Source organism: Balaenoptera musculus, chromosome 9 (assembly GCF_009873245.2).
Source record: "Balaenoptera musculus isolate JJ_BM4_2016_0621 chromosome 9, mBalMus1.pri.v3, whole genome shotgun sequence".
Lineage (NCBI taxonomy): Eukaryota > Metazoa > Chordata > Mammalia > Artiodactyla > Balaenopteridae > Balaenoptera > Balaenoptera musculus.
Window position 1 is genome coordinate 13,016,012 of NC_045793.1, and position 16,344 is coordinate 13,032,355.

The 16,344-nt window shown below is 41.1% G+C and overlaps 1 protein-coding gene across 3 annotated transcripts in view; it reads right to left on the minus strand.

Moving 5' to 3' along the window:
* LOC118900603 (maltase-glucoamylase, intestinal) overlaps positions 1-16,344 on the minus strand; it is a 103,216-nt gene that overhangs the window by 13,584 nt on the left and 73,288 nt on the right. For all 3 annotated transcript variants that reach the window (XM_036863050.1, XM_036863049.1, XM_036863048.1), the window contains exons 32-43: positions 15,957-16,085; positions 15,598-15,708; positions 15,236-15,298; positions 10,194-10,328; positions 9,639-9,726; positions 8,674-8,812; positions 7,690-7,823; positions 7,537-7,571; positions 7,327-7,443; positions 4,121-4,269; positions 3,430-3,514; positions 2,482-2,538 (exon numbers count right to left, since the gene is read on the minus strand). In XM_036863050.1, the coding sequence (XP_036718945.1) occupies positions 2,482-2,538; positions 3,430-3,514; positions 4,121-4,269; positions 7,327-7,443; positions 7,537-7,571; positions 7,690-7,823; positions 8,674-8,812; positions 9,639-9,726; positions 10,194-10,328; positions 15,236-15,298; positions 15,598-15,708; positions 15,957-16,085 (1,242 nt within the window). The remainder of the gene's footprint in view (positions 1-2,481; positions 2,539-3,429; positions 3,515-4,120; positions 4,270-7,326; positions 7,444-7,536; positions 7,572-7,689; positions 7,824-8,673; positions 8,813-9,638; positions 9,727-10,193; positions 10,329-15,235; positions 15,299-15,597; positions 15,709-15,956; positions 16,086-16,344) is intronic.

Genomic DNA, 16,344 nt, shown 5'->3' on the forward strand with positions numbered 1-16,344 from the left:
CACAGGGGCCGCCTTAAAAAGGAGTGCCTCCTTAAACCGTGTGCCCTAGGCACCTTACTTGCTTCACCCTGGCCCTGGCCCCGCACCCAGGAGCCTCAGTGTACTCAGAATGACTGCCTGTTAGTGAATAAGCCAGTCAGCATGCAAACTCAGGACAAAGGCTACACTCACTTAAAGGAAGTCGGCTGCTCCCTCCCAGAAAGGCCCTCTTTGGGAAGCACAGAGCAGTCTTAACCTACTGCCAACCAGAGGACAGATCCAGCTCAGGAAAAAGGGGCGTGTCAGGGAGGACTCAGGGCTCCATAAGACAGAGAAGAAAAGGAACAAAACTTCCATCGTCCTTGCAGGGTTTTCACCCAATCCCACTACAAATGGCTTGGCTGAAAGGGCCCAGAGCATGCTCTGCCTCTTGTCCTCCTGCTGTTATCCTTTTGTTGTATTTCTAGTTTGCTGCTTTGCTCTGCTCAGAAAAGTCAGGAGAGGAGGACTAGTTAGAGAGAGAGGAGACACTACCGTTGATTCTTCCTCAAGAATCAAACTCTGGACTTCCCTGGTGGTGCAGTGGTTAAAAATCCGCCTGCCAATGCAGGGGACACACGTTCAATCCCTGGCCCGGGAAGATCCCACATGCCACGGAGCAACTAAGCCTGTGAGCCACAGCTACTGAGCCTGAGCTCTAGAGCCCATGAGCCACAACTACTGAGCCTGCGTGCCACAACTACTGAAGCCCGTGTGCCTAGAGCCCGTGCTCCACAACAAGAGAAGCCACCGCAATATGAAGCCCGCACACCGCAACGAAGAGTAGCCCCCGCTCACCGCAACTAGAGAAAGCCTGTGCGCAGCAATGAAGACCCAACGCAGTCAAAAATGAATTAAATTAATAAATTTATTAAAAAAAATCAAACTCTGATTTGTCTGTGTCCCTGCAAAAGAACACTGCTTGTACCAATTTACATTCCCACCAACAGTGTAGGAGGGTTCCCTTTTCTCCACATCCTCTCCAGCATTTGTTGTTTGTAGATTTTTTGATGATGGCCATTCTGACTGGTGTGAGGTGATACCTCATTGTGGTTTTGATTTGCATTTCTCTAGAAATTGGTAGAGCCACTATGGAAAACAGTATGGGGGTTTCTTAAAAAACTAAAAATAGAACTACCATATGACCAGGAATCCCACTCCTAGGCATATACCAGAGAAAACCATAATTCGGAAGGATACATGAACCCCAATGTTCACTGCAGCACTATTCACAATAGCCAGGACATAGAAGCAACCTAAATGTCCATCAACAGAGGAATGGATAAAGAAGATGTGGTACATATATACAATGGAACATTACTCAGTCATAAAAAAGAACAAAATAATGCCATTTGCAGCAACATGGATGGACCTAGAGATTGTCATACTGAGTGAAGTAAGTCAGACAGAGAAAGACAAATATATGATATCATTTATATGTGGAGTCTTAAAAAAGGCTACAAATTAACTTATCTACAAAACAGAAATAGAGTTACAGATGTAGAAAATAAGCTTTTGGTTATCAAGGGGTAAGGGAGGGGAGCAATAAATTGGAAGATTGGAATTGACAAAAATACACTACTATATATACAATAGATAACTAATAAGGACCTACTGTATAGCACAGGGAACTCTACTCAATTCTCTGTAATGGCCCATATGGGAAAAGAATCTAAAAAAGAGTGGATATATGTATATGTATAACTGACTCACTTTGCCGTACACCTGAAACTAACACAACATTATAAATCAACTATACTCCAATAAAAATTTTTTTTAAAAAAAGAACACTGCTTGAAGCTTCTGTGAAAGACTGTTTTCCCAACTGAGTCTCTGGGGTTCAGACTAGCCCAGAAAAGTCATATGACAGAGAAGGCTGTGTTCCTTCCCCATTTCTAAATGCATTTGCATTACACCAGCTCACAAAAGTCGGGCCTTATACCTCTGTGTACATTTTACATACTGCCTAGGACCTTGCTTACCTTAGGAAAGTACATTTAACAACTCCACTTTGGGCATCTATGCTATAAAAGAAGGTATTATGTAAAAAGACAGAGGGGAAAAGGCTCCTAATACTTATGAACTTCCAGTCTAGCAGGGAGAATATAAACAAAAACCATAGTTTCCAGCACAACTTCAAGCATTTACCAGTGTCTGCCATTATACACCACTGTGAATAGTGGCGGTATAAGGAAAGATAAAAACTAACACATAAAGAACACCCACAAAAAGCCAGGCACTACAGGAGATGCTTTTACGCATTTCAGAACAATTCTGTGAGGGAAGCGGTCTTTCCCCACGTGGAGGTGAGAAAAATGAGGCTACAAGGTTAAAAGTGACATGTCCAAGAACACACAACAAGTGCGTTATGGAGCCAGAATTTGACCTGAGGTCTGTCAGATTCTAAAGCCTGTGCATGCTATCATTTCCCCAGGTTGTATAGAAACAATCAGAAAAACTTACCGTGTAGTAATCATACCAGCGGGCTCTAGGGAAATATGCAGTGACATTTCTGGCGTTCTAAAATTAAACAAAAAAAAAACAAGGCATGAGCAGTGGGCTCAGCTCTCCAGGGCAGAGTAACCTGTTTGCAGAGTACAGGGGTCAAAACAACGCAATGGCCTTGAACCCACGGGCCTCTTCTCTCTAGAGGTCACCAGTGTTGGGAAAGGCTCCCTTCTCTGATCCCGTCTCAAACTGGGGAGATTTGCCTGACCAAAAATGGTGGTTTCTGTAAAACCCTTTGGGATCCGGGATTTAAGGGGGAAAAAAAAAAATCATTTACTTATAGACTTATCCCATACCCTCTCTAAAGAGACAAACTGAGGTTGGGTCTAGAGCAGAAAAAAAATTTGTAGGTTTACGGCACCAATACTTCAGAAATTATGATTAGTGCAGTAAGTTTTGAAGAAGATCCGGTTAACTGTTATTTTAATCAGAAGCCTAATCATTGATAAATGAAGTAAAGAAATGGCTGCCTGAGGACCTCTTTTGGAGGAAGGGAAGAGCTAACCAGCAACAAAATTATACACATTGCTACAAACAGTCCTTCTGAAAAGTTTTGTTTTAATGGTGATAGAGGATAGCAAGGATTTCCTTATAGTACTGTCCCCACCTGACTCATACTCCTTATTTCAGTTAAAGAAGAAATGATTATATCTTCAAATACATCAAAGGGTTTTTTCCTTCTTGATTATCCTGTGAATCAGAATTCATTATACTGATTTTAAAGACGAGGGAGCTGAGGACCAGAACACCTAAGTGAGGAACTTCAGCTCAGAGGGAGAGGAAGAGACAGAGGTAGAATAAGAAACCACATCTCAGGACCCCATCAGATGAGGCCTCTTCTCCTCGACTAGCCACCGGCCTCATAGCTGGGATCCTCTATTCATCAGAGGCCTCCATACTCACAGGCTCCAGGACAGGGCTGACCAGGAAGGCTGGGCCCAGAAGGAACTGACTGTCTACATCCCAGGTCACCTGGTCTGACACAAACCTGGAGAGGGAAACCAAGGTACCACAATTAGGACCCCTACAGGACTCCAGATCGAGGCCTTGAAGAAACTCAAGTCCAGACCCAAGTTGGAAATCCAGCCGCATCCTATGCCATCCTTTATTCTTTCCCTAGGTCAACCTTAATTAGATACATGCTCACTTTCTACATGTCATGTTCTTCAAACCCCAGAAATGGTTGGATTTAGACATGTCCTCACCTATCAATATCTCCACACGTTTCTTAACCACGGCACATTTTAACGCAAGAATGGCCTCCATTCCTCAGATATCCCCCTGGAATGCCTTCTTTTGTGACCTGAGCTACTATAAAGGATAGGTAGGTCTTTACAGGCCCAAATTAGAAAGAAATTATTCGTGTTGTATTGTATATCATTTTGAAATTTTTCAAAAAAAATCAGTAGTCTTTTACCAAAGAGCTAAGGTGTGACTGACACCATGCTAAAAGGAGTCATAATGTACGGTCTGTGCCTAGAGAGCTTTTGGCAAAAGCAGTCATGCCTTTAATTTGGAAGAATTGTTTTCTTCAACTGCCACCATATAGAATAAAATTATCACTTAGTCATTGGTATCCTCGCTAGACACTCACTCATGGAGAAGAGGCCGCACGACAGTGCTGCCCTCCGTGTTGGCCCTGTGCATCAGGGTGTACAGGTATGGCAACAGGGCGTATCTGGTCTGCAGGACACTTCTGGAGATAGTGACAAAGGTAGAATCCCAGGACACAGGGTCTTGCCTCTAAGGAGAAAAGAAAGTGTTCAGGGCTCAACTTAGGGGACCTGGGGGATGTAAGGAGATCACTGAACATTTATTCCAAATGAAGATCAAACAGAGCTAAACCAACAATGACTATAGATGAGACTCAAAGAATATTTTTAATAGACCAAAAGAGGTCACTGAAGCTTTCCCAGGACAGTTGAAAAAATTCCCCATAAGAAATGGAGGGTGGGGTATATATTTGGTACAATGCCCAAACTGAAAGAATACTGATACATTGAAACATGAGGATTTTTTCATGTACTTATTGGCTATTTGTATATCTTCTTTGGAAAAATGTCTATTCAGTTCCTCTGCCCATTTTTAAATCAGATTTTCTTTTTTTTTGCTATTGAGTTGTATGAGTGCCTTATATATTTTGGATATTAACCCTTTATCAGATACATAGTTTGCAAGTATTTTCTCCCATTCTGTGGGTTGTCTTTTCATTTTGTTGATTCCATGCAGAAGCTTTTTAGTGTGATGTAGTTCCTCTTCTTTAATTTTGCTTCTGTTCTTTGTGCTTTTGGTGTCATATCAAAAAAAAAAAATTGCCAAAAACAATGTCAAGTAGATTTTTCCCTATGTTTTCTTCTAGGAGTTTCATGGTTTCAGGTCTTAATCCATTTTGAGTTAATTTTTTGTGAGTGTGGTAAGATTTGAGTTATTTTTGTGAGTATGCCTATGATTATCTAGTTTTACCAACATCATGCATTAAAGAGACTATGTTTTCTCCACAGAGTATTTTTGGCTCTCTTGTCAAATATTAGTTGACAGTACATGCAAAGGTTTATTTCTGGGCTCCGATTCTGTTCCATTGGTCGATGAGTCTATTTTTTATGCCAATACCATACTGTTTTGATTACTAGACCATGTAGTTTTGATTATTATAGCTTTGTAATATAGTTTGAAATCAGGACGCCTGATGCCTCTAGCTTTGTTCTTTCTCAGGACTGCTTTAGCTGTCCGTGGTCTTTTGTAATTCCGTACAACTTTTAGGATATTTTTTTCTATTTCTGTGAAAAATCCCATTAGAATTTTGATTGGAATTACATTGACTTCATAGATTTTAGTATGGACATTTTAACAATGTTAATTCTTCTGATCCATGAACACAGAATATTTTTCCACTTGTCTCTTTCATCAATGTCTTACAGTTTTCAGTGTACAGATCTTTCACCTTCTTGGTTAAGTTTATTGCTAAGTACTTTATTGTGTTCTGATGCTATTGTGAATGGGATTGTTTTCTTTATTCCTTTTTCAGATATTTCACTGTTAGTGTTGAGAAAGGCAATCGATTTCTGTATGTTGATTTTATATTGTGCAACTTCACTGAATTCATTGATTAGTTTCTAATAGTTTTTTGGTGACATCTTTAGGATTTTCTGTATATAAGATCATATAAACTGTAAACAGAGACCATTTTACTTCTTCCTTTCTGATTTGAATGCTTTTTTTTTTCTCATCTGATGGCTCTGACTAGGACTTCCAGTACTATGTTGACTAGGAGTAGTGAGAGTGGGAACCCTTGTCTTTGTCCTGATCTTAGAGAAAAAGCTTTCAACTTTTCACTGTTGAGTATAATATTAGCTGTGAGCTTGTCATATATGGCCTTTATTATGTTGAGGTACATTCTTTCTATATTCAATTTGTTGAGAGTTTTTAATCATGAAAAGATGTTGTATTTGTCAAGTCTTTTTTTTTTCCTGCACCTATTAAGATGATCATATGATTTTTATCTTTTATTCTATTAATGTGGTATATCACATGATTTGCATATATTGAACCATCCCTGCATCCCAAGGTTAAATCCCACTTGATCATGATGCATCATTCTTTCAGTGTGCTGTCAAATTCATTGTACTAATATTTTGTTAAAACTTTTTAGAACTATATTCATCAGGGATATTGGCCTGTTTTTCTTTTCTTGCAGTATATTGGCCTGTTTTTCTTTTCTTGTAGTGTCCTTATCTGCTTAAGTATCAGGGTAATGCTGGTCTTGTAAAATTAGTTTGGCAGTGTTCCCAAACCTTTAATTTTTTGGAGGTGAGAAGTATTGGCATTAATTCTTCTTTAAATGTTTTATAGACTTCACCAAGGAAACCATCTGGTCCTGGGTTTTTCTTTGTTGGGAGATTTTTGATTACTGATCTCCTTACTCATTACTGGTCTGTTCAGATTTTCTATCTCTTCATGATTCAGTCTTGGTAGATTCATGTTTCTAGAAATTTATCCATTTCAACCAGGTTGTCCAATTTGTCAGTATATAATTGTTCATAGTAGTCTCTTATGATCTTTTATATTTCTGTGGTATCAGTTATAATGTCTCCTTTATCATTTACAATTTTATTTATATTTGAGCTTCCTCTCTTTTTGTCTTAAGAAATCTAGCTAAAGGTTTGTCAATTTTGTTTATCTTTTCAAAGAACCAGCTCTTAGTTTCATTGATCTTTTCTATTTTCTGGTCTCTATTTTATTTATTTCTGCTCTGATCTTCGTATTTCCATTCTTCTGCTAACTTTGGGCTTAGTTTGTTCTTCTTTTTCTAGCTCCTTGAGGTGTAAAGTTAGGTTGCTTATTTGATATCTTTCCTTTTTCTATAAACTTCCCTCTTAGGAAGGAAGGTATGGAATGGTAGTTATCAGGGGCTGGGAGGTGAGAGAAATGGGGAGATGTTGGTCAAAGAGTAAAAACTTCTTGTTATAAATTAAATATTTCTGGTGATATAATGTATAGCATGGTGTCCATAGTTAACAGTACTGTATTATATACTTGAAAGTTGCTAAGAGCGTAGATATTAAATGTTCTCACAACAAAAAAGAAATGGTAATTATGTGACATGATGGAGGTGTTAACTGACCCTACTGTGATAATCATTTCACGATATATAAGTATATCAAATTTTAAAAAAAGAAACATGAGGGTTTAATGGTTTTGAAGATGTCCTTGGGGAATATAGACTACATTACTTGTAGTTCAAAAAGAGAGTCTGTGTTCCTGATGACACAGAACTTTTGAGCTCTGAGCTCAATGTCCTACCCTGGCCCCAATGCTGTTGTGGTTCCTCGAGAAGGGGTAAAAGGCCCCCAGCTGCATCCAGCGAGCACACATTTCATATTCAGCATCTTGAAAGAATCCGCAAATATCTGCTCCTGTCTGAAACAGGGTAGAATAAAATGGGCCCGTTAATGATTTCTGAAAGATGTCACCATCTGCTTGGCGATTAGGAGTAATCCAAAGGACACTTACAAAGGATATGCCGAAGAGGCTAAACTCCATCATGCCTGCAACGAGAACCACAGCTGTGTCAGACAAGGCACTCAGGACCTGCCTCCTCTTCCCTCCTTGGAGAAGCCTTGATCGAAGACCCCAACTCCTCTCCTCTCCCAGCAGCCCACACACCAATGATAGATTTCTTCAGCTGGTCCCACGCAGCCGTGTTGTCACCCAGCCAGTGTCCTCCCCAGCGGCCAGAAGAGGGGAAAGTGGAGCGAGTGATGACGATCCCTCGCTGCCCCGTCACCTCCTGCACAGCTCTGCTCGGAGGGGAACAAGGGGGTGATTTAGGGCACAGCAGGCGAGGAAAGGCCACAAACCTTCTCCTCCCAGAGCTCCTGAGCCTAGGGCATGGTGACAAAATATCTCCTGTGTCACAGAAGGGAATATGGAAATCTGAGCCATGAGGTTCCTCACTGACTGACTCCATATGATGGTGATAATATTAAAAGTTGTATCTTTACATTGTGTTTTATAGTGTTTCATATAAAAAAAAACTTCACAATGTAATAAACTCACCAGATCACCTAAAAATAATAGGTAATCACTAAATTTTGCTATTTATTTACTCAATACTTAGTTTTATATATTTGGGAAAGAAGAAGATGAATTCCTTTATAAGGCTTTCCTTAGGATACTTCTTATTAAGCATTGAATGAGCACACAAAATGGGACAGTGATAATTAAGTAGAACACCAGTTGGCTACCCAAAAAGAATGACAAAAAATAAATTCTAATAGAGATGAGTCACTTTTGAAAAAAAGGAAAGAGCTATCCAGTCCTCTGTGTTCCCTTACAATAACTAAAGTTATTATAGCATCATCCACGCTGCGTGATAAACTTATGTCTCCACGTGTATTTCCTCCACTAGGACTATTAGTCTCTTACTTAAATAAGGACCACGCCTTATTTAAATCTGTCCTGCTAACTAGGATCACAGGGTCTGGCTCCGTGCTCATGAGTATTTAATAAACGAGAATTGCGACAGAGCTATAATTAAAGTCTTCTTAACTCTTGGCAGAGGGAATGAAAGGATGAGCAGTGTAGCTTCATCAGTCCCTGGCTGTCCCTGCAGGCTGTCCTGACTGGAGAAGGTAGTTGATGACTCACTCGCACGTGGGTCTGGTCTGAGCCCATCCGTACAGGCTGTGCACGTCGTAGTGCCGCACCGGGGAGCCATCAGGCAGGAGCTGCTGGCTCTCCATGCACAGGGTCTTGCTATTCAGGCCCCTGTCCCTGGACTCCAAATCTGAGGAGAAAGATCTAGTGATGTGAAATCCACCCCTGCCTGATCCTGTTTATCCTTGACCTCTCCTCATGGGATTGGACTCCGGATCATAAGACTAACTTGACCCCTGCATGGGTGCTTCTCCTCCCCAGGGGCATGGAAACATGCCCGGCTCTGAGCTACAGTGGCACTCGCAGGTGTTTTCAACATCCAGGGCCCCAGAGGGTTCCCCAGGAGAAAGCAGGGGCATGGGGAAGAACGCAGTTGTCAAACACTTACTGTGTGACAGGCTCCAACCTAGGCTTTTAACATGTACGTTATTTTATGTAATTCTTATCATAGTTCTATGGAGACGATATCATTATCTTCCTTTTACAGTTTAAAAAACTGAGATCAGAAAATAGCAAGTAATCTGCTAAAGGTCACACAACTCATAGAGCGTATAATTTCCGGAGCCAAGACATGAACACAAGTACAACGCCAAAGTCATTGACTCCATGATAAGGCGAGGCCATTACTTTCCACCCACTGGTGACACAATAAATTCCTGTGGAGGGATTAACATGAGCCTGAAGAAGTAAGACACCTAGCTGTGGGATCCTTTAGAGACATCACCACAGTTAAGTGTTTTTTGAAAAAAATTTGAGAAACTTACCCAAAGGGGCCAATAACTTGCCCACACCCAACTGGGTAAAGTTCTTGGAGTGTGTTTGTCTTTGGTCCCCCCAAAACCAGAGTATCAGTCAGGATGTCCCTGAACATCAGGATAAATGTCTGGCTGCTGGACTCTTGCAGCTCACTCCCTGCAGCCATGGCGCTGCCAGTAGAGGGGGCCAAGGGTCCTTACATGGCATGTAGGGAGGGTGGTTCAGATAGGCATCCTTGCAGCCCGGAGGGACTGCCCCACTCACGAAGCTCGCCGGTTCATTCATATCCTGGAAATGTCAAACACAGGAATACTTTACTTTTAAAAAGAATTATATACTGTCAACTCAGAGACAAGGAAGTAGAGAATAATTGTTCACCATCCAGTAATTCCACAGATACCAGCCCAGGGAGATTCATCAAATCCAGCCTGAAAAACATCAATTAAGCCCTACAGAATGACTGGCTGGAGGATTTGAAAAAAATTCTCACTCAGGGTGTGAGGCAGGCTCAGTTCCAAGGAATTCCTGGTAGTCAGCTTGGAATTCTACAGCAAGAACTTCAGACAAGGTACAAGGTATGAGGAGTATCAGAATGGTCCACTCCAGATTGGAGGAACTGCAGTCTGATATGTCCAAGGTCTTTCTTGGATGACTATTACACCTTTTGATTAAAGGTCAGTAATACATATGCTTAGGCACACAGAGATAGAAACACACCTATTCCCATGCACACAGACACAAACACACACACTTACAATCCACAGGCCATCAAACTTCAAGCTCTTCTCTGGATCCCGTGGATTGGTGTACATTTCTCTCAACTCCCTTTTCCACCATGTGATGGTTGAATTACGGAAAAAGTCTGGGAAGGCCACATAAGCTCGGTATTGCTGTAAAAAGTAAATACAATTTATTTGTCCCAAACAAATATATTAGACAGAAAACAGGCATTTCCTGAAAGCTTAACTCATGCAAAGCCTATACTGTGTGGTGACAGTTAATCCAAAGTTATGAGCTTAAGTAATGTTCTTGGCTTATTTGAAATACAATGAGCTCAAAGAACAGAAATGAGCACAAATGAGACACCTTCTTATCATTTGGAAAGCATCCATGGACTGTTTTCCTCTTTGTATCAACATGAATGGTAGCCATCAACACCCTGAACTCACTTTTTCCACCGTTAGATACCCACCCCTCAACTTCTGTCCTGCAATTTCCTAAGCACTCCTCAAAGACAAAGCATGAGCCAGGGAGACTGCAGCTTGAAAGGGGCAGACAGCAGATGCATTGTCAACAGGTTGAAAAGAAACATCCAGCTGATCCTCTCCTATCTCATTCCCAGTAGGAAAAAAGGGTGAGAGATAAGACTGCATTTTATTACATAAGACTATCTAACTGATATGTATCTGGGTTTTCTAAGGTTTCAGAATCACCTGAATAGTGCAGTTGTGTGTCAACTAAATTGGGAGGACTTAAAGAGGAAGTTTCAACTCACCTTTCTCTTATCTTCTTCAAATAATAAAAAACTGTGTCTTTATTTTAACCTGGAAAATGGACCCAAGGTATAACTCCTGAACTATAACCCTTTTGAGATCAAGGCCCTTGTTGACCTTTGTATTCCCCAACCATGCTTAGCTTAGAAGCTGACATAAGATAAATGTTCAGAGCATAATTGTAAATTCACGCCACTTAGCAATAGCAAATATTCTTAAATTTCTATATAGCTATGATGCTTGTTATGGAGCTTTATGGTCCTTTGTATGTCTCAGTAAATTGGTTCCTCTGTGTTCATCAGTGCATTTCAAGAGTTAAAAAGCTAAATAATGCTGGTGGCAAGAGTGTGGGTGGGGAGGAAACAACAGAAAAAGGACTTGGTCTAGGGAACCTCCAGTACCTATACATGATAGGCAAAAGGCAAGTGGAATCCCAAATGTCTAGAAAAAAGGCCAAAAAGAACACAAAGAAAAAAACCAGAAATGGATCAGTGTACAGAGATCCAGCTCACAGAGAGCTTCCGAGGTAGTGAGCCAGACCACTGAGCATCTCGTGAAAGGGAGGCATGCCAAGGTTGCCTTTTGTCAGAAAATGGACGTAGAAACATGGACCCAACAAAATAGAACCTTTCACCAGAAACAGAGAACTCCAGCTCAGGCAGGGTTAGAAACATGGGGTAGAGGAGGGAAGTGGAGAATTGGAATAAACAGAGTCAATACCAGCCGCGTCCAAGTGATAACTGAATCCCAAATGAGATACAAGTGAGAAACTTGACTAACTGATTAGCCCCACTAAAAGGTGCTCTGACCCTTACCCATGAAATTAAAAATGTTCTGCTGTTCTCCAAGGTACTGGCTCTGCCTCACTCCTGTCTGTATTCCACTCTTGCCTCATTGCTTCTGTCCTCACTTTCCCTAGTCCTCAACTCATGATGTACCCACTTGCATGTCTGGTCCCAGGATTACTTATCACAATCCATTGTGTGCTACCAAAATGCAATTCCTAGGCCCCATGCCAGGCTTACTGTATTAAACATCTAAGCTTCAGATCCAGTAGCCTCAGGCCCACTAATCTCATCAAGTGGGTCTTATTAATATAAATAGTTAAAATCATTCTATCTATTGAGAATGTCTTATGTGCTACCTAACAAACACTGCGACCCCCTAATGAAGTATTTCTCATCAGGGGCACAATTGGCATTTAGGGCAGGAGAATTCTTGGTGGAAAATCCCCTGCAATTGGGGCATCCCTGGTCACTGCCTACAAAATGTCACTTGGTGCTCCCCTTGCAATAATCAAAACTGTCCCACAGATTTCCAAATGCCCTCAAGGTGGCAGTACTGCCTCTAACGGCCGATGTACTGCAGGGCTCACACAGTGGTAGCCAACTTCTTGATTGCTGAAGTGGCCCTCTCCCCAGCATACTGATGTAAAAGTCATGGTACTGCCATAAAAACAGACACATAGGGCTTCCCTGGTGGCGCAGTGGTTGAGAATCTGCCTGCTAATGCAGGGGACACGGGTTCGAGCCCTGGTCTGGGAAGATCCCACATGCCGCGGAGCAACTGGGCCCGTGAGCCACAGCTACTGAGCCTGCGCGTCCGGAGCCTGTGCTCCGCAACAAGAGAAGGCCGCGATAGTGAAGAGGCCCGCGCACCGCGATGATGAGTGGCCCCCGCTTGCCACAACTGGAGAAAGCCCTCGCACAGAAACGAAGACCCAACACAGCCAAAAATAAATATAAAAATAAATAAATAAATAAGACCTGGTGCAACCAAATAAATATTAAAAAAAAAAAAAAAAACAGACACATAGACCAGTGGAACATAATAGAAAGCCCAGAAATAAACCCACACACGTGCAGTCAATTAATCTTTGACAAGGGTGCCAAGAACACAAATGGGGAAAGGATAGTCTTCTGTTAACAGTGTTAGAAAAACGTGGATATGTAGAGAACAAACGTATGGACACCAAGGGGGGAAAGCGGCGGGGGGTGGGGGGGTGGTGAATCTAAGAAAAAAGAAAAACATGGATATCCACACGCAAAAGAATGAAACTGGACTCCTATCTTACACTGCTCACAAAAATTAATTCAAAATGAATTAAAGACTTAAATGTAAAACCTGAAACCATAAAACTCCTAGAAGAAAACACAGGAAAAAGCTCCTTGACATTGGTCTTGGCAATGATTTTTTTGGATTTGACACCAAAAACACAAGCAACAAAAGCAAAAATAAACAAGTGGGATTACATCAAACTAAAAAGCTTCTCCACAGTTAAGGAAACAATCAATAAAATGAAAAGGCAACTTACAGAATGGGAGAAAATATTTGTAAATCAAATACCTGATGAGTTAATATCAGAAGTATATAAGGAGCTTATACAACTCAATAGCAAAAAAACAAACAAACAAAAAAACAACCCACAAATATATTGATTTAAAAATGGACAAAGGACCTGAACAGACATATTTCCAAAGAAGGCATACAAACGGCCAACAGGTACATGAAAAGGTTCTCAGCATCACTAATCATCAAGGAAATGCAAATCAAAACCACAATGATAATCTGTTAGGACAGCTTTTATGAAAAAGATGAGAGATAACAAGTGTTGGCAAGCATGTGAAGAAAAGGGAACCCTTGTGCACTGCTGGGGGGAATATAAATTGGTACAGCCACTACAGAAAATACTGGGTTAGCAAAAACTTCATTAGGGTTTTTCCATAAGATGTTACGGAAAAACCAGAACAAACTTTTTGGCCAACCCAATAGTATGGCATTCCCTCAAAAAATTAAAAATAGAACTACTGTATGATCCAGCAATTCTACTTCTGGGTATATATCCTGAAGGAAGCGAAATCAGCATCTTGAAGAGATATCTGTACTCCCATGTTCATTGCAGCACTTATTCACAATAGCCAAGATGTTGAAGTAACCTAAGTGTCTGTCCACAGATGAATGGATAAAGAACGTGTGGTGTCTATACATACGATGGAATATTATTCAGCTATGAGAAAGAAGGAAAACCTGCCATTTGCAACAACATGGATAAACCTAGAAGGCATTATTCTAAGTGAAATAAGCCAGACAGAGAAAGACAAATTCTGTATGATCTCACTTATATGTGGAATCTGAGAAAAAAAAAAAAAAGTTGAACTCATAGAAACAGAGAGTCGAGTGGTGATTACCGGGTGCCAGGGGGTGGGGGAAATGAGGAGATGCTGGTCAAAGGTTGCAAGTCTTCATTTATAAGATGAATACGTTTCTGAGACTAATGTACAACATGGTGATTGTCCTTAATAATACTGTATCGTATACTTAAAAGTTGCTAAGAGAGTAGATCTTAAACATTCTCACCACACAGTACACAAATGGCAACTATGTGAAATGATGGATGAGTTACTTAACCTGATTCTCATAATCATTTCATGATATATATGTATATCAAATTATCACATTGTACACTTTACATATATACAATTTTATTTGTCAATTATACGCCGTTAAGCTGGCGGAAAATACTAAAAACTAAATAAATAAAGTCAAGGAGCCCATGACCCTGAACTTCTCTGGTGGATTCCTATGTCCATGTGGGCTGCCTGGACCATGAAACTTCAAGTGATCTTCTGTGAGAAGCAACAGAGATCACAGCAAGCTACGTTCTCTCCCTTGGATCCTCATCTGAGGTCCATTACAAGTAAGAACCTGTTCCCAGGAGAGTGCAAGTTTTAACATATGGCTGGAAACTGGAAGATAAGATCAAAGTTGGGAAACCCAAGGAAAGATGGGGGGATTTATAAGAGAGAAGATGGAAAAGCCTGTCCATGAAAAAAAAGAGGTACAGAGAAAATTACCCAATCACTAAAGACAGGGGTGGGAGACTGTTCAAAAGAGATACACAAGGCAAATACAACAATAATGAAAACAACAATAAATACACTAATTCAGACAAAAGGCACTGTTTCTTCGAGGTATCATTCAGCGGAAATTTCATGGATGTTTGCAATCTGACAGCCTTGGATTGGAAATCACCACTCTGTCACCTAAAACCATGGACACAAGTAATTTAAGCTCTCTGAGTCTTAGTTATGCAAAGTATAATAATATCTACCTCCCAACTGGGGCAAAATATTGCATGTAAAGTGACTGGCACCCAGACAGACACACAGGACATGTTCCCTACGTAAGTTTCCTCATCTCGCGCCCGCACCCATGCCCATGCCATGGGGATGTCCAGTATCCTAAGTATGGCTGCACCTTCCTGGCAACCCTGATTTCACCCAACATCCATACAGGCCCTTTACCTCCACTTGACTTTCCCAGTCTAGAGAACTGTTGATAACAATATCAGGAAAATCAGGCCAGACCTGTGAAGAGAAAAATGCTTAAAAGCAATGCACTAGATAATTTCTCTTATATAGCATTTCCTAAGAAACTATAAACTATGCCCTAGAGGTGATAATTTGATTTTCTTGTAGGGTTGATCTAAAGAAAAGTGGATCTCACAATGCACATACATTCCTTTAAAATTCCTTAACAGTGGTGACAAATACTGATGGAGAAAATGACAACTTCTGACCTCAGAGTCCAAACAGAAAAGAAAAAAAAAAAAATGTACAGACACATTAACAATGTGGGGATTAGTGGATCACTGCTCAGAGCATACCTTTCCCCAGACAATGCTTCCATCATTCGGATCTTTGATGAAGACGTCGTCCTCCACACCCCGCGTGAAAGGGGGATAGGGCTTTGTCTCGTTGCCAGAAATGGCTGGGTCCTGAAATCAAAGCACAGGTCAGCTGAGAAAACCAAAGCCAGGGTAGAAAAATGGAGAACTCTTCAAAAGCGGAGGCATCAGCTTCCACCTGAGCTGTAGAGCTTCTGTGAATCCAGGGAAATACACTTTTCTTATTGAACCTCAACTTCTCTACTCATAGCATGGAAGAAAACACAAGTACAAAGCTTTCTCCACCAAATCCCATTCACTCTTCCAAACAGACTCCGCCCATTCACACGGGGACTGACCAGAATGAGGATGACCCGCATCCCGTCGGCCTTCATTCGAGCAATCAGAGCTGGAAGCCCCTCAAACTTGGGGCTGAGGGTGAAGTCCAGCTGCCGCTCCAGGTAGTCGATGTCCGCGTACTGCACGTCCTGGAGGAGGACAAAGGAACCTTGCAAAAGCCCAGGCTCCACGTGAGAACAACGCTCCACTAACCAATGGTGAATTTCAGTCGGCGTCTTTTTGATTCTTTCAAATCCCACCTCTGTGATTTGTTAGGTATTAGGTTCTGGGAAATTCACCTAATTTTCAAATTTTGAGTCGTAAAATAGAAAAAAACTAAATTTGCACAAAATAGGATGATAATGCCGAACTGGCAAGGCTGTGGAGATAAATGAAAGCAGCAGATGA